At 40.6% G+C, this 24,450-nt stretch overlaps 1 protein-coding gene across 9 annotated transcripts in view; it reads right to left on the minus strand.

Moving 5' to 3' along the window:
• LOC143996942 (uncharacterized) overlaps positions 1-24,450 on the minus strand; it is a 97,088-nt gene that overhangs the window by 42,514 nt on the left and 30,124 nt on the right. For 7 of the 9 annotated variants that reach the window (XR_013277621.1, XR_013277618.1, XR_013277622.1 and 4 more), the window contains exon 4: positions 2,645-2,912. Coding sequence is in view for 1 of the 9 variants with exons in the window: in XM_077492266.1 (XP_077348392.1) it covers positions 12,235-12,269 (35 nt within the window). In the remaining 8 variants the exon portion in view is untranslated. Of the gene's footprint in view, positions 1-2,644; positions 2,913-7,850; positions 7,995-12,126; positions 12,270-24,450 lie in introns of those variants that run through there. The other 2 variants (XR_013277623.1, XM_077492266.1) reach the window with 2 other exon arrangements.

Here is a 24,450-nt window from a genome sequence, read left to right on the forward strand (position 1 = left end):
TAATGTATCTGTTACAGAAAAATAAAAGCTCTCTTTGATTTTTAGAAGAAGGCCTTATCTTAGCCCTTGCTGTATTTCTTAGAAAGCTTTAGAGGCTTCCTGGTATATAGATTTAGGACAGAGAAACCAGCAAGTCACAGGAAGGAGTTTTCCAGCTGACCTCATTATCATCACCCATCATCTATGTTTGCACAACATCCCCGGAATGCCTCCATGTGTGAATTTGCCTGGCTTGTCAATGTAGGTTGTAGCAGCTTCTATGTTTGCTATGTCCGCATACTAAACTCTCTGGGGCCCCGGGTTGGACACCCCTGATGTAGTGCAAGGGCCAGCATGATTGGATACAGAATGATTGGCTAGATGGTGTGTCCTCCTATTATATAGTTTTGCTAAATCTAAAGGAGATTGTACAATCAGATTGTATAGTCTATGACCACCGTTATACACCTAAAATTAACTAGTTGCACTTACAGTGCCATTAATTGTTAATGGCACAGCAAACACATATTTTGCCACATGAAAACATGGGTGACAAATGCAGCAAAACGCACAGTAAAAAATGTGCATCTCCCACTATGCTAAAATGTCCCATGTGTAGGGCAGCCCATTGAACTCAATGGGCTGCCCTATGTGTGTCTCTGGAAAAACAAGCCAAAAAGCGTGCTGTCCCACTATGCTAGATGTGAATGGGGCCTGAAATTGTTGTTTTTCCACAAGAATAATGAGACTCCATTCACATCTGCATGTTTCCAAACGCATGGCAAACCGCAGAGAAAATGCTCACTTTGCTGTGCGTTTCAGAAAGTACACCAGGCTCCACTCTAAAAGAAACAATTCTGGAGCTTATTTGGGGTGATAGTTGAGCATAGAGTAGCACAGTCAAGTGAATGGGTGGGATGTGTGACAAGTGGAAATGTTTCAAAAGGCCCCCCAAAAAAACATGTGCGGGAACATGAGTTCCCACTATGTGAAGATGTGAATGGAGCCTGACAGCTGAGTGCCTCCATCCACTCCCTTCTATGTCCCTGTATAAAGCTGGCTATACGCTATGCAATCAGATTATACAATCTCTGTACAATTTCCTTTAGGTTTACTAGAACTCTGGAACAACAGGACCCACCAGAACAATTTATCAATTTCTATCAAATCAGGCAGGTACTTGCACCACATAGCTGATGGGAGATTTAAAGGAGATTGTACAATCAGACTGTAATCTGTATGGTCACCTTAAGGGAAGAAGTAGGTGGTGGTGGTATTGTAATGAGGGAGGTATGGTCCAGATTGGTAATACATGCCCTATGAAAACCTCTTCTGTGATGCAAAAACACCGAGAATGATAGGAGCTGACGTACAGGAAGTGATGCAACCAGAAAAAATGTTTTAAAATTAAGACAGAAACATGAAATGTCAAACCTTTTTGGGTAAGGTAAGTGAGAAATAAGAACATTGGGATTACTGGGCTACAAATTATATTACAAAATTATTTTATTTATTATGAAAAGTGAAATTCAGCCTGCAAAAGGTGAACTTAGCCTTTAAACCAGCAGACAGAAAATAAATGCTCTTGCACAATTATTGTAAAAGTAGTATGAGAGAAGCAAAGTGGGAGGTAATTCAGTAAGTGCATAATACAATACAAAATTTCCTGGCACTCAGCCCTACTAGGCAGATGAAGATTTCTCATCTGAATACACCAGACGCAACAATCACAATATATGCAGCTAAGTTTGTTGCATTTGGTATATGCACATGACAAGTTTACAGATTTTGCCTCTCATGGACCCCAGGCGCTACTCCCCACTGGTTCTGAATGCTCCCCACCACCTAACGTATGCCAGCAGATCTTTTCCCTACTGTATAAAGGGCACAACAAGTGGCCAATATAGGATGTCAAAGCAGATGATCACTTTTTTCAATCCCTAAAACATGTAATTCACACAGAACTGTCTACCATTGCAGCATCCACTGGATATTTGGGGTAACTTGTCAAATGTATACCAAATTGGTAGGGGGGTTGATAAATTAAGTGATTCTGTGTAGATGCTGCCTCGGGGGGAACATTTAGAGTCACAAAATGGGCAGAGGGAGATTGACTTACTAAAGATGTAGAGACTATTCACCCAGCAATGTGAATACTCACCAAGCGAATAACATGAAAGTGTGATCTTTCTATTTATTTTCTCTTGCACGTAACTGGGCATTCTAAATAAGCATGGCTTCACTATATTTACTTTACTATACCTCTTTTGCCATTTACTGTGTACAATGGAAAAAAAATAGAATAAAGCTTTTAATTTCCCATAAGCTTTATGAAGCATAATATTTACAAGGTATCTCTAGATGACCCAGTGTCAAAAATATGAAGTTTGTCCATGCAAGTCAAGTAAAAAATATCTTAGTTTTATACTAATTCTCTGGGTAATTTACTATAGGTATCTGGGACTTACTTTGGGCAAAGCTGCATTTGTATACAGGCCACCTACCTAAAGCAGTATCCTACAGTGTCATTATTTCAGGGGTCAGTAGAATCTCTCTTGTTTGGTTATATTGTTATCAAAACTATTTTTGAAACATAACGCTGGGCTATTTATTTTTAAAATCCCCTCCAGGTAGTGGTAAAAACACATCTCTGACTGTTATTCACCTTTAGTCTGGTGCTGTCCCCACAGTATCTCTTCATCATCACAAGTTGTTTTCAGTCTTTTGGGTTCAACCTGTAAGACTGTGAATGTAGCACATCATGTTCCTTCTCCCTGAACACAACACAATGCATTTCCATGGTCTTGATGCTGAAAATAGTGTTGATATCATCACGTCAGTGGTGATCTCTGCATCATCCAGAACCACCCACCACTAAAAGACGGACAAGGAAGAAGAGGTCCCAACAAGCCATGTGATCATCCAGAAGACATCTATAAAACGATAAGTAAAAACAAAAGCAAAGTAAAAAAGAGGAGCATAGTCCATTTGACTTTTCAGCTGTTTCATCAATGCCTGTTTAAAGGTTCAGTTTTATGTACAATATCTGTATTATTGTTACTTGCTATTAAGCCAAGTGAGGTTTATGCTTCATGTCATTAATATATTTAGGCTAAATATGCCTACAGAGTTGCCTGATGTGTCACCAAGTTGGAGTATAGGGCAGAAAATCAGCAATGTGCAGGAAAGAATATAACCACATGGGGAACTACAATTTTTTGAACTTTGTTTTCAACTGTTTCAGATTTTTTTTTTTTTTTACAATATAAATGTTTTTGTAACTAATGCATGGTGCAGCCTTGACAAATGATTTCCAGGCAACAACTAAGGCAGTGATGGTGAACCTTGGCACCCCTGATGTTTTGGAACTACATTTCCCCTGATGCTCAAGGACTCTGCAGTGTGGTTGAGCATTATGGGAAATGTAGTTCCAAAACATCTGGAGTGCCAAGGTTCGCCATCACTGAACTAAGGCCTCTTTCACAAGGATTGTCCATTCAGGTCCGCCTGTCAGTTTTTTAGGCGGACCTGAACGGATGCCCCATAGACCTCTATGGAGCGTTCAATGTCAGCGGTGACATGTCCGCTAACATCCAACCCCCTCCGATCCGAAAAAGCGCGACAGAGAAAAACCAAGTTTTCCATCTGTCTGAGACTCTACAGTCCGCCCTCATCTGATCACCCATAGTGGAGAGCGGCGCTCTGACAGGTCTGTCCCTGCACAGTGTGCAGAGAGGGACCTGTCATTTTCCTGCTCAGCGGGGATCGACGGAGCGATCCCCAGCTAAGCAGAGTGGGCTCTTTACACAGACACGTCTGTGTGAAGGAGCCCTAAGGGTTTAAAAAAAAAAAAGTTGTTTCCCATGCATGCTGTATCTAGTTGCACTTTCAGAAAGAGCCAACTATTCCTCTAAAAAGAAAGTGGTAGTGAGGGGGCTACATATCTGCTTTGACCCAGCCACAATTTAAAAAAATTTTTTTATTGTTTTTTTAAAGAAAATAATGTACAGATACAGACCCTCTGGGCATACCCCAGCTCATAAAAACAACAAGAAAACACATTAAAAAGAAAGTAATAATAACAGTAACTAAATAAAACTTTAAAATCCCAAAGGCTTGCTGCTTAAATAACAAGAAGTGGAGGTGCTCAATCATGCCTTATCGTTGTGCGTGTTGGGGGTAAAAAAAAACAATCAGCAGCACCATCAACTTTTACTCATCTCTACTGTGCTAATACCCTTTGGTGTATAGGCAACTTGATTGATTAGGTAGGCACTTTCACAACTTTGCCATACCTACAAGAACATGTGTACCTGAAATCCACCTATAAAGAACTAGTTAAGGTATATCAGTCGCAGGATCATTTAAATAGAAACTTGTCACCACATGGTGGCACTGCGGACATCACAAGGGATAAACTATGCCACGTCCTATTAGATAGTTAAAACCATAAGAGAATCAGGAAGAATAGACTTTATAAGCATATTTAAAAGAAAGATTTACCATTTTTTTTCATGAAAACATAATAAAGACATGGACACATTAAAAACCAAGTAACTTTGTAAAAGTGACTAAAATAACATGTTTCACTGGCCAACCAGTGGCCCACTGTCCAAATTAACACAATGGACTACACTGATAAGCCACGAGAAAACCTGAATTGATCGGTACCACATCGAGCTGATACATATGATAAACTGGAAGAGTTAAACCCTACAACAATGAATCAGGGGTTAATAAAATCAGTACAACAAATGTCGATTCTGCTTTTCAAGGGTTCAGAAAACTTGCTCAACTAGCTTAAGGAAACACTTCTTCTGGAGCTAGTTAAATAAGAGTATCATATATATTGTACTTCATTGAGGCAGAAAATATAACTGGACAGGAGCTTCAAGGGGATCACCACGTCAAAAAGGGCAGACATGGAGGTGCATAAATAGGAGACAGACTGCAGGGTGTATATTGGTAGTAAATGATGTGAGTACCTCACACAGTCAGTGATTTCAGGTAAATGATCCCTCACAGTTTCTGATACATTGTTCTAAAAATTTGCCATTAACTTAGAAGGCATCCACATTAGATGACTAATTTGAAAGGGGTAGTGTCAAAAGCATTGAGAGTACAATAAGAAAATTTCAAAGAAAAATTGTTATAAAGACACTCCAGCAGATTCCAGCAAAGCAGGAAGGACAAATCATCATCTGACACTGTGCAGCATATCCCCAATCAGCATCTCCTCCTGGGTGCCCGAGAGATTAAAGCATCCTGCGTATAATAGTACTTGTGGATAATTTTTAACTGGATTAAACGCTCTATAGAGGATATAAGGTAAGAGAAGGTAAGCTCCTGACCCAGCCACTTTTGAGTGCAAACTTTACCTTAAAGTGGTTGTAAGCCCTTACATATACCCATAGAAGTGAACAGTGTCAGATGATACACAGAGATTAAAAAAAAAATCCTCCTGCATAGGTTTTACTTGTTTATCTGCAGTCTTCTCCTCTCTACACCCTTTTCAGATTGTGTTAAAAATCTTTCTTCATCTGTCAGCAACACAGAGGAGGGGATGGAGAGGCTGTAGCTGTAGTTACAATGTGTGAGAGCTGATTGGAGGAAAGGAACACACCCCCTTCCACACAGCAGAACTCCCAACCCAACCCCCCCGACACAAATAAACTTCTCAGAAGTGACTCATACTGATAACAGAGGAACAAAGCACCAAATAGAAACAACAGTCACAACTTTAGAGAGAGATGAGTAAGCACTACAGATATATGCTTTGTTGAAATTCCATGAATGAGGTTTACAACCACATTAAAGGTGGAGGGAGGTGGGAGGAAGTAAGTACCTAGGGCAAAATTATCAGTTTAGGATAGTTAGCTGGGGAGGGTCTGGGAATTTATATAATTAATTAACTTGTTTGTTAAGCTGTTTAGTCCTAAAAAAAACTGTGTTTTTACAACAGTAGGTAAGAAGATAAAAGAAAACATGTGGAGTCAAAAGCCACACCTGCTGGCTAGGTATGAGATTGCAAAATACTCATACAATATATTATATGAATCACTCTCATCGCAAATGTTTTTTTAAATTTGTATTTTAAACATTTTTAAATGTGTGATCCTAAAAAAAATGACAGAATTTTTTTTTTTTTTTTTTTATACAAACATTATAAATTCACTTTAAAATATTTTTTTACTAGAAATTTGCCTGAAAGGTTTACATATAATACAGTTATACTGCATATTAATATACTGATTTACCATTCATATATTGTTTATCATATTTTGACATTAGAGACCAATTAGGTAAACATGTCATATTAATTAATCACATTCAACAGTAGAGCATGTCATCTTTGCCAAATCATATTTTTTTTTAGTTAAAAGCACCTGTTTCTTACCATGAATTAAACAAATACTGCTTGTGAGTTGCCTAGCCTAGACTAAAGATCACATTGAACCAGAAGCATAATGGATGGTTCATGCTTTTAGAGGCTTTTTCGGATAAGACAGGCTAAAGCCTTGTACACACAGTCGGAGAATCCGTCGTAATGCGTCTTATCGGACCGTGTCGTCAGATAATCCGACTGTGTGTGGTATGCATCGGACTGATTCCGTCCGAATCTCCGTCGGACCCAATTTTCCAACATGTTGGAAATATTTCCCCGACCAACTGGTTTGATCGGACATACTCCGATCATGTGTAGCGAATTTTGATCGGACCAAGTGCCACGCATGCTCAGATCAAATTCCTACATCAAAGCTAGGACCTACTAGCCTGAATGTAGTCCCATCGTAACGAAATTACGTCATCACGTTCTGAAAGATTGGACTTTTCGACAACTTAGTTCGATGGATTTGGTTGGCAGAATCTCCGACCGTGTGTACAGGGGCTTAGTCTGGTAGAGTTAAGCGAGAACCATCAGGAAACATTGCCTGCATATTTTATAATGGGTAAATATGGCTGTCCTCAGGTACATATAGAATTATGTACAACTATAAACTGAATATGTAGACATTGTGTGGACATACTGTATAGAGGAGAAACTTTATTATGTATCATTAAAATTCTGTTACACAACATTAAAAATGACTTTAAAAAATAGGGGGTTCACAACATGCAAAGATTCCAATTACAGTTCACATGTGGACTTGCTGCGTCTTCAGGAGCACATGTGACAGAATCAGTACACTGAAACCCACCTCTAATCTTTAATAGAGTAATATATGCCAGTAGGGTAAACTGGGATGTTTAGCATGTGTATGTTGCCCATAGAGGTGCAAATGTGTAAGCCAAGGTGAAGCCACTGCCTCTCAGGTGGGAAATGCAGGTACATTCAGTAAGCAGCCAATGGTCTTGTACACATAATATTGAATGGAGAACCACCCACACCCAATGTGAGTAAGTCACCATAAAGACAGCATGGTAATCAAAGTAGTCAAGGCACATATATATCAAAGAGGTGGTATTTTAGAAACAAACTCCGTTCACATGAATCCAGCCTGCAGGCTGGATTCATATGAATGGAGTTTGTTTCTAAGATACTTATCAAGAGCCTTCTCTTTGGAATATTACTGGCTGCTATTATTTTATTAAAGATCAGGAGTGGGTTCCAGTGTACTGATTCAGTCAAACGTCTCCTGGAGAAGGCCTCCTGAAACATGTTGAATCCACATGTGAACTGTAATCAGAATCTTTACATACTGCAAATTCCTATGCAATTTTTAATGTTGTGTAATAGATTTTTTAATGGTATATAGTAAAGTTGTTTTATGGTACTGTTTCTCTTCTATATGTCCACACAAAATCCATGACTACATATTCTTTTAATAGTTGTTAATAGTTGTACATGATTTGCTAGGATGTGGACATACCTGTATAGCAGATACAGTCTGGGCTTCTCCTCCGCAATACATATTAAATTATCGGCTGATTCAAATTGTCTAATGTCAGTAACAGAGTTACTTTACAATACTGTGAGGGGATTTGTGGGTGCCCGGCATGCTATGTAGTATTACCTGCAAAGAACGCAAAATCTGCATTGGTAAATTAAATAATCTGAAACAAGCATAACAGAGAATAATTGCAGAGACTATAAGAGCTTTGGCAAAATTGTTTTAACAGGTGTTCCTCAGAATATTATACATATTACTTCCCAACAACTACTGTATACTGTACATACTGTATGTACAAATATTTTCATACAAGCATCTGTATTCTTCTCTAAAAATAATTAATATAGAGCTGCATTATTTTGCATCTTATATATCTGTCTGTAGTGAAGCTTTAATGATATAAAATATAAAAACATTAATGCCCTCTTTTTGAAAATGTGACATCCTTGGCTATTTTGTGCTGACCCCCCTAGCTCTAATACTTTCTGTGTTACTGACCCAAAACAAGTATGCAAATCGATAAAGTCAGAGGTTCCTTGCTGTTTACTTGTTTTAAAACCAGTAAATCAAATTACTGAAGCAAGGGGTCATCATGACAGCCAGGCAACTAGAATAATCAGAAGAAGACATGGCAGCCTCTCATGATAGGTTTACTTTAAGTATTATATTATGTCAGTTTCTCCTAAAGTAATTTGCTTTCCTAATCATTCAACTTCTGAATTTGTTAATTTAGCTAGATTCATTCATTTATTTTTCAGAACAAAGTCATGTTTCAGCTTAACTGACCCATGAAAGTAATGTAATGCTTTAAGTCTGAGCTGTTATGCATTTGCATATTCTCGGCTATTTTAAATAAGCAATATTCATGAGCTCTCTGGTGTATTAATTAATTCCAATCTACTATTTTGTGATTACACAGTCTAATAAATGGCAATACTTCAGAGCAGACCTTTTTAAATTAACACAAAAATGGCAGTAACATGCAGTGTATGTCCAGCTAAAACTTTTTTTTCTTCTTAGTTTTGAAAAAAAGGTTAAAACCCTTGTCCAGTTATGACTACTATTTAGGGCCTTGTTATAGAGATTACCCCAAACTTTCTGTCCTCCTGAAAATGTTTTTTCCCAAAAGGAAACAAAGTAAACTCTCCGACAGCAACTCAGTCAGAAAAAAATTCCCTTTAGTAGAGTAGGTGAAGGCCAGTACCCCTGTTGGATTTTTCTGTGGGCCCGAAGCTTTCTGTGTTGCGAGTTGACAAGCAGCCTTGTTTTCAAAGCCTGCTGCTAAGTGGATGAAGCACTGAGGCCGGGTGAGTTCAGGTCTGTTGTTAAGTAAAACGAATTCTTCCCTTTTCCAATCTACTTTTGAACCTGCACTGTTTGTAAAAATTCTGCCTGATCATACTGGCTATAACACCCTAGAAGCCCCAAACTGCTAATTTGTTTTCCTTAGTATCTTGCAGCGCTAATGGTCATGCAGAAGGCCCAATATCAGGTGAGATCGGCTGGCTCAATAGAAATATTCGGCCCGTGTGTACGGCAACCGATCAGACAGAAGCCAGCCATTTGGCCAGCTTCTGTTGAAGGGGCATGACCAAAAAAGCTCTGCCGATCGGCACCTAATTAGCACCCTCAGCCAATGGCACACATTAAAAGGCACACTGAGCTTCATTCAATGACTTTGCCTAGGCTGATATGATGTCAATTGTCAGCTGCATTAGTGCTTTAATATGGTGCCTTAGCGCAACATATGTTAACACACAAAATTCTACAAGTTGACTTATGGGGTAAAGCATCGCACTGGCCGGGACAAGGCTAAAGAGGCTCTAAGAGCCGCACTTACACATTAGCATATGTGCACTTAGCTGGAAATAATATATATGACTTTTCAAGGGTGAATCATGTTTTGAACTTGTGCTAGGAGAAGCAGAACAGTGGGAAGATTTGCAGTAATTTGCATCTAGCTTTGTGCTTCTTAATACTTTATGCTAAAGGCCTATTAATACAAGCAACAACGTGTAAAGTGCAGTAATCTGCTGAAACCAACCAGCAATCATTGCCCTCACTACCCCAAACGAATGAATGATAAAATCTGATTAACTCTTGAGGATTAGTGCAACAGCATCATTTCTCTTTAAATATCCAAAGAAATAGGCATGTATATGTAAAATCCACCGCCATGCAAAATGACTTTAGACCTCATCTGGGTAATTTTGGTGACAGCAGTACAGGCCAGTCCCCTAGCTTGTGTACCTTTAAATGTATTCAATGAAGCACCATATGCACATATCAAAACACAATAAATAGGTAATTTAGGTAATCAGCAATGAATAATTGAGTCAAAATGACTTGTAATTATATAAAGGCCTTTTTGTTTCATATCAATAACGTCTAAAGATGAAACCCTAAGTGCTTTATGTTGTAAGCAGAGGCACAGTGCACAGTTCTAGAAATCTATTTACTGACAATCAGTCCATTACCAGGCTAAAACACTAAAAGCATTTACAGTCAGCTTAGTGACTGCACCATGCTGACATGTGAGGGCCTGAGGGGCTGTACCAGCAGTACTCTATAGAAGTTACGATGTTTCTGACCACACAGATACATTTGTGCTTCAAAATATATGTTTTGACTTGTGAAGCATAAAACAGAAGTGCAAGGATTAATTTTGTTCTAATACTGGAGCCACTTCTGATCTAGGCTTAATCAAACATGAATCTTTTTCATATTTTGTAGGAAAAGTTAAATGTTTCAGGACCAATGACAGCTAATAAAAAATTGCTTTCTCCTACAGAAATACACAAACCTTATATTTGGTTGGATGTTTTACTATGCATTATGCTTTATAAACACAGCAAAAACCTTGGACTAAAGCAAATACACTGTTCATACTTGTTCATACCCAAGACTTTTTTTCTCAGAGAATAGGTGCAGGTACTCCAACCTTTCAAGATCCCCTTGTTTGCTCCCCCTACCCACCTCCAAGTGCCTTCCCTTATTTGTACCCCCTATTCCACTCCCAGTACCACCCTGTTTAGATTAGACAGAACCAAGTATTATTTTGTGGAGCTAAGTCATTTGTATGGAATGTGTTAATGATGACAAGAAAAGCAGTAAAATAGTAAAATAGATCCCCTGCAGGCAGCAACAATTTACCCCCCCCCCCCCGCAACAATAGATCCACACAAGCAATATCACACCACCCACAACAATATACCACCCCCCAGCAACAATAGGTCTCCCAGCAGCCAACATCAATAGAACCCCCAGCAGCCAGCAACAGTAGGCACCCCCCTCAACAGAAGATTCCTCTCAGCAAACATTGTCTGCCCAGCAACAATAGGTCCTCCACCAGCAACAATAGACCCCCTTTGCAGAAATAGATACCTCCAGTAACAACAGATTCTCCAACAGCCAACATCAAAAGACACTCCAGCATGCCCTAGCACCCCTTGCCGTTAGAGTGCTGGAGGTGCTTTAAATGCATTCCCCCGCATTCCTGCTCAAAAAAGCCCTGTTCATACCAATGCATTACACTGCAGTAACATGTGAACATGCCCAGTATGCTGCATTTTGTTTTAAATTTACTAAAGTCTAATCACACACACCAGGAGGTAGTGGGGAAATCCTACATTATTCTCACCTAAGCAACAAAGCAGGAAGTTCCTGGATGAAGCACAGAAAAGGTAAGGAACTTTTCTAAAAAAATGGAAGCATTCTCCAATAATGGAAGAGGGATGAGGGGGAAGACAGGAGCAAAAAGTCATTTTAATGGGTGAAGGTCAGCTTTAATTATTTCTATGAGACAAATGTTCGAATATTTCATATCTGTAACTTGGACAACTCAAATCCACTCCCCTATACATTTAAAACTTCTAAAGTAAAGGGATTAATGCATTGAATTGCCGGTACTAAGATGCAAAACAGATCAGGAAGATTCACAAAGCTGTAAATCTTAAGAACATACAATTCCAGTGCTTGAGACATTCGTGGTGTCTAGAGTTCTAGAGTCAATGAAACAGCTTTGCTTGCTGAACTATTTATTTAAAGTTACCGCATGGCAGCGGTCTACAGCACGGGGGTTGAGGACCCCTGCAGTAGAGTACAAAGTAGAACCAGGGAGGCCTGATAAACTAAGGGAATCCAGAATGAGTTAGGGCTTAGTAGCATCATAGTATTACATATAGGATGGGTTCACAAGTTTTTTTGTTTTTTTTTTGAGGGGGGGGGGGGGTCAAGAAATGATTTTCAATACCTTTGAAGAGGTAAAGGTCACTTTTGGTGAAAGGGCTGAAATCTATCAGCAGGCTGCAATCCAGTGATTGAGGATCAATGGTCCAGATGGCCTTTTGTTTTTATGGTTATTTTACTCTATGTTGCAAAGATAGGAGGTGTAAAATTCTGTAATAGATTAAACAGAGTAGATTAAGAAATTAATAGCATATCTTTCCAATGATCTAATTTTTCTTTGGATAAGTAATTGTTTTTGGAAACCAAACAGTTTAATTTAATATTTTTATTTCAAAAAGCATTTTTTTAATGTTTTATAAAGACATTTAGTGCAAAGTTGGGTCAAAACAAAAAAAAAAATAGTTGTCATTTTGTTTTGCTGAAAAGGATTTGTCCTAGTCTGTTCATGAATCGTTTAACTGTCCTCAATCAGCTTTCCTCTGTTTCTATGCTCTTGCCTGGAGGCTGGCTTAAGTGCCTGTTTGCTTTTTATTAAATATGCTTTGACAGCTGGGGGAAGATTCTTTTTTAGAATACTCTATCACAGCAAGGCAGACTGAACTGTATGATGGATGGTTGCAGTGGGGATTGTTCATAAATGTTTAAATTTATTTCAGGAAAATCTTGGGGGATGTTTTTGGTAGAAAATCTTTAAATCATAGCAATGTGGGTCTTTTTTTGATCTGTGCTTGTCTAAAGCGTAAGCATTTCATAGCAGAATTGTCATACACTAGATAAAAATGCTATGGGGCCATACCTTTCAGTAATGATCAAGATAAGGAAAATAACACATGATCACTAATTACATTATAATTACATTATATACTAGCTCCTAACTACTCTAACTACTCAGGTTCACACTTTTGTACAGTAGATGATTTACACTAATGAGCTAGAACTCTTATCATATCATGTTTCCTACAAGTATGTAAGGTACAACAGAGCACTGGAGCCAAATAAAAATGAAAATGGTTAGACTTAAGACCAGATCAGAAAATTGTACAAAAAATACAGATTTCAAGTCGATCGTGCGATAATCTGAATACACAGCTTTCGTCTGAAATTTTACGAAGGCACAAACACAAAAATGTTTCTCTTATGATACCAGATTGTATGATTTTCGTTTTAATCAGTACAGTTTTCATCCGAAAATACAATACAATATATTACATCACTTCCAAATTTTTATTCTGTTGTACGAAAATTTTCGTACGTTAGTAACCTATTTGTTTTGAATATGGAGACTAGCATGCAAAAAAAAGGGCAACCATTCGTCTGATAATCTCATCGTGTGTACTAGGCTTTACACTCTATGGCTTGCAAAAAACACATTGAGGTTTCCCCATGGGTTTTTTTTTAGCAGCAAAAGTAAGTCAAAAAGAGAGATTTTTCATAAAAATTGATTTTATTGACAAAAAACTTTGGACATGGATTAAGTCTTTTTGACTTACTTTTGCTGCTAAAAAACCCCATGGGGAAACCTCAATGTGTTTTTTGCAAGATTTGTTTCAGGGTGTGCAGCCTTATCAGACTCTTGATAGGTGTCATGCTATGCTATAGTTTACACTCCATGGCTTCCTAACTCCCAACACACTGATAGATATGCTAATTTTATCTATATGCCTGTCTATGAAGTCTAAAAAGCCCATTTGAAGCCAAATAGATTGTATATTTCTAGGTTTGCTGTTTCTGATGTAAAGATAATTCTGCAACGTGATAGATATTGACTCAGTCAGTTAAGATTCTGCTTAATTTACATATCTTTCCATGCATGGTCATCTTTAATTTTTTTCTACAGAAGTCAGAATCTCTAAGGCCCCTTTCACACTGGGGCGGTGCGGGTGTCGGCGTTAAAGCAGCACTATTTTTAGCGCCACCTTACCGTTTTAGCGGCGGTATGCGGCTGCTAGCGGGGAGGTTTTAACCCCCGCTAACGGCCAAAAAAGGGTTAAAACCGCCTGCAAAGCGCCACTGCAGAGGCGCTTTGCCATCGGTATAGCCACGCTGCCCCATTGATTTCAATGGGTAGGAACGGTTTAGGAGAGGTGAATACACCGCTCCTTCACTACTCCAAAGATGCAGCTAGCAGGACTTTTTTCACCATCCTGCTAGCGCACCGCTCCAGTGTGAAAGGCCTCCGGCTTTCACACTGGAGTGAAAGGGGCCAGATTTTTTCAGGCGCTATACAGGCGCTATTTTTATCGCTGTAGCGCCTGATAAACGCCCCAGTGTGAAAGGGGCCTTACTATTGCAATATTCACTGATATACTGGGTTTCAGATTAATGGTGATATTGAAACTTTATTACACACTAGACACATCTTTGTGGTCAAAGATGTTTTTTAGAATTAAAGAATGAAGAACCATGGTGTTGATAACCAAATAATTTTTTCTGCAACCTATAATCAGCATTTCATAATTGGCTTTATGCACTTTTTATTTTATGTTAGATTAGTACATGGTTTTTAACAATATAAATAGTTTCATTCCCCAGTGGAGCTTACAATCTATCAACCATCACACAGCCAACCATACCTTCTATGGCCAATTAAAGCAATTTATCTATCAGTAGTTTTTAGGTGTGTAAAGTGAATGTATAAAGTGGACATGCAATCAATATGCATGAATTTAGGGTGCCCCCTTTAAGCTCACAGAAAGTTAATCTATAAATACTGTCCAGAAATGTGCTGTGTGCCAGATTTTGAGTTGAGATATACTCTGCAACTAGGACCCATATTTCAAAGAAGATAAAAATTATGATCCTAGAAAAAATGCTGAACCAATGTGTACAGATTCCACATGCTCATCATTCCTATGGTTTTGTATAGATGATGTAACTTTGTCTGTGCACATCTAAGGGAGTAAAAAAAAATGAATCAAACAATATTTGCACCTACATTGATTTAATTTGACAATACTGATGTTTTGCATCTAATGCCCCGAATACACGATCGGACATTCTGACAACAAAATCGTGGATTTTTGTCCGAAGCTTGATGGCTCAAACTTGTCTTGCATACACATGATTGCAGAAATGAAGGCCAACAATTACCGAACGTGAGAACACGTTGACATACAACAGGTACAACAAGCATATAAAAAGGAAGTTCAATAGCCAGTGCACCACCCTTTGGGTGTCCTCTGCTAATCTCATGTTTTATCTTGTGTTAATAGAAATTTGGTTTCTGCTTTTCAGTTTGTGCTTGTGGGTTTGTATCTGTTCTTCAGTGTGTGTTGTCAGTTCGTTCCTGTCTTTCAGTGCGTTTTATTTATAGTTTGCTTCTGTTTTTCAGTGCGTTCTTGTCCGCTCATTTCTGATTTTCAGCTTGTTCTTCTCAGGTCCTTTCTGATTTTCAGTGCGTTCTGTTAGTTTGCTCTGAACAGCCGTCTGCTTTAGTCGGAGAGCTTGTACCGTTGTTGGGCTTGGTGTTGGAGTTCTTGTTTTGACCCAAGTCCAGTCCATGAACAGGGGGAGGAGGAGTTCATAGACTAAGAATTGGTTACTTAACCACTTAATAACCGCCCTATAGCCGAATGACGGCTACAGGGCGGTTTCTTAACTCTGGGAGGCCGTCATATGACGTCCTCCCAGAATTCCGCTCTCGCGTGCCCCCTGGGGCGCGCACTCGAGAGCATCCGTGACCGCTGGGTCCACAGGACCGGCGCATCACGGTTACCACGTGATCGCTCCGTCAAATGACGGAGTGATCACTTGTAAACAAACCGGCGTCATGTTAAGACGCCGGTTCCTCCCTCCCCCTCTCTGTACCGATCGGAACAGCGGAGGGGGAAGAGATCAGTGTCAGCAGCGATGTGGGCTGCATCTGCAGTGCCCACATCGCTGCTCACTGAAAATTAACCCCTCAATTCCCTGCAAATACTCTGCAATACCCTGCCATTACTCTGCATTACTCTGCAATACCCTGCAATACTCTGCAATACCCTGCATTACTCTGAAATACCCTGCAATACTCTGTAATACCCTGCAATACTCTGCATTACTCTGCAATACCCTGCAATACTCTGCATTACTCTGCAATACTCTGCAATACTCTGCATTACTCTGCATTACTCTACAATACTCTGCATTACTCTGCATTACACTGCATTACACTGCAATACTTTGCATTACTCTGCAATACCCTGCAATACTCTGCAACACTCTGCAACACTCTGCAATACCCTGCAACGCTCTGCAATACCCTGCAACGCTCTGCAACACCCACCAATACCCTGCAACACTCTGCAATGCTCTGCAACACCCACCAATACCCTGCTACACTCTGAAATGCTCTGCAACGCCCGCCAATACCGTGCAACACTCTGCAATGCTCTGCAACACTCTGCAATGCTCTGCAACACCCACCAATACCCTGCAACACTCTGCAATGCTCTGCAACGCCTGCCAATACCGTGCAACACTCTGCAACACCCTCCAATATCCTGCAATGCTCTGCAACGCAATACTCTGCAATGCCATACTCTGAGATACCCAGCCATACTCTGAGATACCCAGCCATAGTCGGTGATACCCTGCAATACCCAGCCATAGACACCCCCCCCCCCCCTCCCGCCGCCCTCCGGTGCTTCTACCGACTCGCCAATATGATCAAATCCAGAATTTTTTTTTTCAGGCTTCCCAGCTTAGAGATGAGATGCGGGGTCTTATTGACCCCATATCTCACTGTAAAGAGGACCTGTCATGCCATATTCCTATTACAAGGGTTTACATTCCTTGTAATAGGAATAAAAGTGATAAAAAAATGTCAAACTAAAGTAAAATGAACAATACATTTTTTTTTTTAAAGCGCCCCTGTCCCTATGTGCTCGCATGCAGAAGCGAACGCATACGTAAGTCCCGCCCACATATGAAAACGGTGTTCAAACCACACATGTGAGGTATCGCTGCGAACGTTAGAGCGAGAGCAATAATTCTAGCCCTAGACCTCCTCTGTAACAAAACATATAACCAGTAAAAAACAGTAAAAAATTAATTAAATCGTCGCCTATGGGGATTTTTAAGTAGCGACGTTTGGCGCCATTCCACGAGCCTGTGCAATTTTGAAGAGTGACATGTTAGGTATCGATTTACTCAGCGTAACTTCATCTTTCACATTATGCAAAAATTGGGCTAAGGTTACTGTGTTTTTTTTTTTTTTAAGCACAAAACATTTTTTTTCCAAAAAAAGCATTCGAAAAATTGCTGCGCAAATACCGTGCGAGATAAAAAGTTGCAACGACCACCATTGTATTCTCCAGGGTGTTTGCTAAAAAAACATATATAATGTTTTGGATTTCGATGTAATTTTCTAGCAAATAAATTATGATTTTTACATGTAGGAGAGAAATGTCAGAATTGTCCTGGGTGCTCCAGAACGCCTGATGGCGCTCCATGCATGTTGGGCCTCTGTATGTGGCCACACTGTGTAAAAGTCTCACACATGTGGTATCACCGTACTAGGGAGTAATAGCAGAATGTGTTGTGGGGTGTAATTTGTGGTATGCATATGCTGTGTGAGAAATAAACTGATAATATGACAATTTTGTGAAAAAAAAAAAAAAGTAAAAAAAATCTTGATTTTGCAAAGAATTGTGGGAAAATATGACAAATTCAAAAAACTCATCATGCCTCTTACTAAATACCTTGGAATGTCTTCTTTCCAAAAAGGGGTCATTTGGGGGGTATTTGTACTTTTCTGGCATGTTAGGGTCTCAAGAATTGAAATAGGCCGTCAGTACTTCAGGTGTGATCAATTTTCAGATATTGGCACCATAGCTTGTGGACTCTTGTGAACTTTCACAAAGACCAAATAATATCCACCAATTTGTATTTATTTTTACCAAAGATATGTAGTGGTATAAATTTTGGCCAAAATTTCTGAAGAAAAAATCTGCAAAATTTTATAACAGAAATGAAGAAAAATTCATTTTTTTACAGAATTTTCTGTATTTTTTTCTTTTATAGCACAAAAAATAAAAAACCCAGCGGTGATTAAATACCACCAAAAGAAAGCTCTATTTGTGTGAAAAAAAGGACAAAATTTCATATAGGTCCAGTGTTGCATGACTGAGTAATTGTCATTCAAAATGTGAGAGCACCGAAAGCGGAAAATTGGTCTGGTTATTAAGGGTGTTTAAGTGCCCAGTGGTCAAGTGGTTAATCATGACCAATTATCTCACATGCCTTTGCTGCGGGAGCCCCAGGAGAATAATCCTTATGATTTCAGGAATTATCTCCGAATGACGGACCCCGTTTTTCACTGTGTGTTGGCTTTGCTTACCCCTTATATTACGAAGCAGGACACTTGCATGTGGCAAGCCATCACTCCTGAGCAAAGGCTTGTCGACGCCTTGTGGTACTTGATGACGGGATATTAAGTTTACAGCTGGGATCTCCCCGCAGGCTCTGAGAATCATTATTCCAGAGACCTGTTTTGCCATAATTCAGATCCTGCAGATGGACTATATTAAGGTATGTTTTATCCTTTAACCGGTTCCCGACCAGCGCACGCCGATGTACATCGGCAGAATGGCACGGGCAGGCAAATGGGCGTACCTGTCCCTTTAATTTTGTCGCCCTGCCATCGCGAGCGCACCGCCAGCAGCACACTCGCGCGCTGGTCGGGACCCCCATGAGTCCGGTCGCGGGTCCCGCGGACTTGATCGCCGCGAGCATACCCGCGATAATTTCACGGGGCGGCTGAACTGAGAGATGCCGTTGTAAACAGCATCTCCCCGTTCTGCCTAGCAACTAGTGACGCTGATCTCTGCTCCATGTGATTGGAGCAGAGATCAGTGTTCACTAATCTAAAGCCCAGCCCCCAACAGTTAGTAACACACCCCTAGGAACACTTAACCCCTACACTGCCACCCACTGTTTAAACCCTTCACTGCCAGTGTCATTTACACAGGAATCACTGCATTTATTTAGCAGTGATTGCTGTATAAATGACAATGGTCCCAAAAATGTGTCAAAAATGTCTGATGTGTCCGCCATAATGTCGCAGTTACAATAAAAATCGCTGATTGCCGCCATTACTAGTAAAAAAAAATTATTAATAAAAATGTCATAAAACTATCCCCTATTTTGTACACGCTATCATTTTTGCGCAAACCAATCAATAATCGCTTATTGCGATTTTTTTTACCAAAAATATGTAGAAGAATATGTATCGGCCTAAACTGAGGGAAAAAAATTTTTTTTATATATTTTTGGGGGATATTTATTATAACAAAAAGTAAAAAATAATGCGTTTTTTTCAAAATTGTCACTCTATTTTTGTTTATAGGGCAAAAAATAAAAACCGCAGGGGTGATCAAATACCACCAGAAGAAAGCTCTATTTGTGGGAAAAAAAGGATGTCAATTTTGTTTGGGAGCCATGTCGCATGACCGCGCAATTGTTAGTTAAAGCAACGCAGTGCCGAATCGCAAAAAAGTGGTCTAGTCTTTGGCCAGCAAAATGGTCCGGGGCTGAAGTGGTTAACATCACAATTTATGTATTTAATGTTTGCTAATGTATTGTATTTCCTTCATCATTCCATAATTACTATGATTTTAATATATTGCAAATGTCCTATTTGTCCTCATGGATGCTGTAAGCTTTCAATGCTTCTTTTTTGTCCTTCGTGCATATTTGCCTTCAGCATGCTATCCTGGGCCCATACACACCTAGCCCACTTAACAATTTATTTTGTCAGCTCCATTGTAGTGCTTACCCTAAATACCTTCTAAAATGTGTACACATGTTATTGTTGTCCTTAAATTCAGGCAGAGTGTAAGAGTCTTTTTTTTGGTGGCCCAAACTCATTTGGAACCCTCCCTCCCGCCCAACCGCTAAGTCAACCAATATCAATACTCTATCTGCTGACTTTGCCAAACCCATACACACTATACCTACCTCTTTTGTGTTCATATTTATGGATGTATTCACCAAAGCATTCACCAAAGTAGTGCAAGTGCCTGCCTGAATACTTTCAATTGGTACTGTTTAAAAGTTTTGTTCTCCTATTATCTTGATAGGTAATTGCAGAATGTAAAAATGTGCTTCAATTTGGACAGTGTGTATTCATATTTTTGACACTTACCTGCCCAGTGGGCTACCAATAGTGTAAGTAAGGAGGGGCTGGCCAAAGTAACACACATTATTTATGCATTCAGCACTCAATGAAGTGGAGAGGGTTACCTGTCCAAAACATCCCTCCCCACCCTAAAATGTTAGGAATCTGATAAGTGGACCTTATACTTTTGTCTTTAAATACTCGTTTCTTATCGTACATCATCTACAGAGCCATAGTAGTTACTAAGTGGGCTATAGGCCACCTTCAGGTGATGGGCACTGGCACACCCTAAGACAAAAAGTGCACTCGCTATATAACCCCTCCCACTACTAGGGGTACCTTTTTGCCAGTGTCTAAGGCAGGGGTGCCCAACCAGTGGCCTGGGGGTCACATGTGGCCCGCGGAGCCCTCTGATGTGGCCCGCGACCTCCTTCTGTGGGATGGCAGATTGGCAAGCCCAGATCATGGGTTGCAGACCCGTCATCCCAGAGCATTTGTGTTAATGAAGCCGGCAAAGCAAGCAACTGTGGAGCAGAGCTGTATAAGCTGGTGCTTCCTGTATAGCACCGTATCTTGCCACAGGCGGAGTGATACCAAATGCACTCTGCCGGGGACAGCAACAGCAGGCAATACCTGAATGGAAGACTGTTAATAAGGCTGGGTTCACACTGCTGCGGGGGGAGATCCGGATGTGATTCGCACCGCAAATCACATCCGATCTCCGTAGCGATGCGAGTTCAGCCATACAGATAGTATGGCTGAATTCGCATCGTTCCCGCAGCAAACTCGCACGGGACCCTTTTTTTGGTCCGCAACAGAATCGGATCGCATGGGGGTTCACACCATGCGATCCGATTCCTGTGCGAGTCGGCAGATCGCACTGCGACTCGCACAGGAATCTGGGGGTGTCATTAACATATCATTGACACTCCCAGCCATCCGCATAGGGCAGTGTGAACTGCCGGCGGGAGGTGTGCGATGCGGGAAAACGCCGCGGATTCGCGGCGTTCCCGCATCGCAGCAGTGTGAACCCGGCCTAAAGGTCAATTTATTACTAAAATTGCAGTGTATATATGGGCATATCTGCACAGTGGTTACTGGGCTGCTTTCAAACTGATCCGCAGGTGCAGTGCACCTTCAAGTTACCTGAGGCATAGACTTCTGTTATTACCTGCGGGTTTGGTGAGCTTTCAGAAAGCGCATCACACCTGCAGGATATAATAGAAGTCTATGGAAAAGTGTAGCTAACCCGCAGGAAAGACACGGGTACACTGCGCTGCATTAGTGTGAAAGGCCCCTTTCACACAATTGGTCCACCTCAATCAAACCCTCCATTCACCTCTATGAAATGGCAGATGTAAACAGATTTGTGTCCTTTTACACCCGCCTACCTTCAATCAATCCCCTTCCATCAGGGTGGATCGGAGGACCCATAGAGTAGAGTGGACTGTGTCCGTGTCCACGCTGCAGGGACCTGTCATCCACCTGCTCTGCTCACTGTGGCCCGCGATCGGTTATCAAGTCACTTAAGTGGCCCTCACTCTTCAAAAGGTTGGGCACCCCTGGTTTAAGGTGCTGGTCACGAGTTAAGATGTGCTGTTCTGAGCTCCACTGGAGCAATCCTTGCTGGGGCTAGCTATGCAGCCAGATCAATTCAACGTGTCTTTTAGGCTGAATTGAATGGTACCTGGGCCACGTGTCCGAAGAAACAAGGTTTTGATCCAGTACTTTTGGTATTAAGGTCATAAAGTTTTACTGGTGGTGGTGCTATTACAGGACCAGGATTGTGGGTTTCCCTGAGGATCCCTGGCTCCTGAAGGTTTGTTAACGGAACCCACCGTGAAGGGTGAAGATTGGGTCTGTTGGTTTTTACCACAAAAACCCTGCGGCGGGAAAGGTAAGTGGAGTTTTCTAAGACTTTTTTGAATTTTCCTATGAAGTGTCTCCTTTAATTAGTAAATGTTGTCAGGCCTATGTGTCACCACTGGGGGCTGTATGGAGCACGAACCTTCTCATGCTTCCTCAAGAGAACACTCTGGGTCTGGACCAGCAGGCTTCTTTTTCTCTCCAGCCAGCAGCAGACGTACGGTAAGTCTGGGGGGTTTTCTCTTCTCTAGCCACCCCCACCTGGGCTGATTCTCCCCCTCTTCATGAGTAAGAGCTCTCTCCTTGCTATGATTCTTCCCCTTACATGTTGGTCCTGTAGGATCAGTGGGGGAAAACTATTTTTAAAAAGAGAGAGGGAGAGAGGGTGACAGAAGTGGGCAGAGCTTAGCGCAGTGTTGGCATCCTCCAACATCCAGCGCAGGTATGTGGTTTTTAAAGCACCATTATGACTGCTGTAAGCTGGTGGAGGGGCTTGAAAGAGGTTGGTGTCACAAGCATTATTTTTGACACATTTACTATTGCATCAGGCTGATCATTAATAGCAGCACCAGTGTCTGACTATTGCTCAAGAAAATGGATGTGATTTCTTCTGGTAGTACCTCTGCTTTGTGCATCGGGCTATGTTCAGAAGGGGAGGTTGAAACACACCCAAAAAAGGAGCTAAAAGGGTCCTCCTCAAGCTCTGGAAAACCTACTCTACAAATTGCAATCCTACCCTGAGAGGGGATGGCTGGTCAGAGTGAGCATCGGGGCCATAAAATCTTTACTGTTTTCAACACTGCAGCCCCTGTTCATTTTACTCTTTTTTTCCTCAGCCATGGTATATTTAAAAAAATATAAATAAATAAATGTTATACTTATGTTGGCCAAGAATGTTTGTGTCTAATCTGCTTGCAATGTTATGTGGAAAAGTATTTTTTTTTCTTGTTTGGCTCCACAGTTTCCTTCCAACCCACAGGAATGGCAGACTGTGGTCTCCCAGTTCGCCCAGCAGTGGGACTTTCCCAACTGTGGTGGTGCGATAGATGTCCGCATCATCCAACCCCCCAACTTGGGGTTGACTACTTTAACTACAAGGGGTATAGTAGTATTGTGTTGTTGGCAGTAGTGTCAGCGACTTACGAGTTTCTGTATGTGGGGAAGAATGGCCATATGTCGGTTGGTGGAGTCATCGCCCAGACAAAATTCTACAGGCATCTCCAGACTGGCAGCTTGGGCTTGCCACCTCCAACAGACAATGTGCGGGCCTCCCATTTGTGTTTGTGGCAAATGAGGCATTTGCACTGGGGGAACCATCTGATGTGGCCGTTCCCAATGAGGACCCTCAACCCGGACCAGAGGGTTTTTAACTACCCACTGGCCAGAGCCAGAAGAGTGGTGGAAAATGCCTTTGGCATAATGGCCAGCTGGTTCCGGCTATTCTTAACATCAATAAATATGGCCGAATACAAACTTAACCATATTATTCTGTGCTGCTGCATTTTGCACAATTTTATTAGAAGAAATGCAGCCAACTATCTGGCCTCAGTTGCGATTGAGGCCGGCTCACCGGAGGAAAGCATGATGGCTCTTGAAGCTGGCCGTCCTGGCTTGCCCCCCCCCAAAGTGCCCGTGAAGTACGGCAAAGATATCTAGAGTATTTCGTGGGTAGAGGGGCAATTGATAAGCCAGATAATCAGTAATCTGTTTTTAGGTGAAAAATTAAACTCATATTTCATTTGATTTACTGCTTGTATCTCTTATCTGTCTCCTAGGTTCTCCAATGCCCTTTTATTTTTGGTCATTTTCTTCAATAGTGCAAACGTAACTTATTTGATACATGAGGTGACAATCTCTTCTTCAGCTAACTATTATGTTCTGTTGTGCTATGGGTCTTCTACACAAACACAATGTTTTTGTTGTTAATGTATGTAATGCATTAATGATAAAAATAATCATCCCTTTAAACTCTGTGAATTAATTGCTTGTAATCCCTAAAATTGCCTGATTTTGGCAAATTTAAAAGCACAGTGGGGGTTATTTACTAAAGGCAAATACACTTTGCACTACAAGTGCACTGCAAAGTGGATTTGCCTTTAGTAAATATCCCCATTGTCCCTGTAACTACATTAACTTACTAAATACCGTAAAATGTTATTGAGCATTTAAAGAAGAAGCCACACATTGTTGAGTATAAAACATTTTACCCCAAGCACATTCACATGTGCGTTATAAAAGGGTTTTTAAATAAACCAACATCTTTGGTTTATAACATGTATGTTTGACAGTAGATATAGCCTTTTTGTGGCTAAACAGGAATGTTTAAAAACATAACATCCACATCCCCAACTCAGGAACTTAAAAAGTTCAACTTTGATAAAGTGAAAACCATATGAGACATTAGTATGTCAAAACTTTGTTGATTTT

The sequence above is a fragment of the Lithobates pipiens genome, unplaced genomic scaffold (genome assembly GCF_037356315.1).
Source record: "Lithobates pipiens isolate NorthernLeopardFrog02 unplaced genomic scaffold, aLitPip1_a1.2 Scaffold_19, whole genome shotgun sequence".
NCBI classification, from domain to species: Eukaryota; Metazoa; Chordata; class Amphibia; order Anura; family Ranidae; genus Lithobates; species Lithobates pipiens.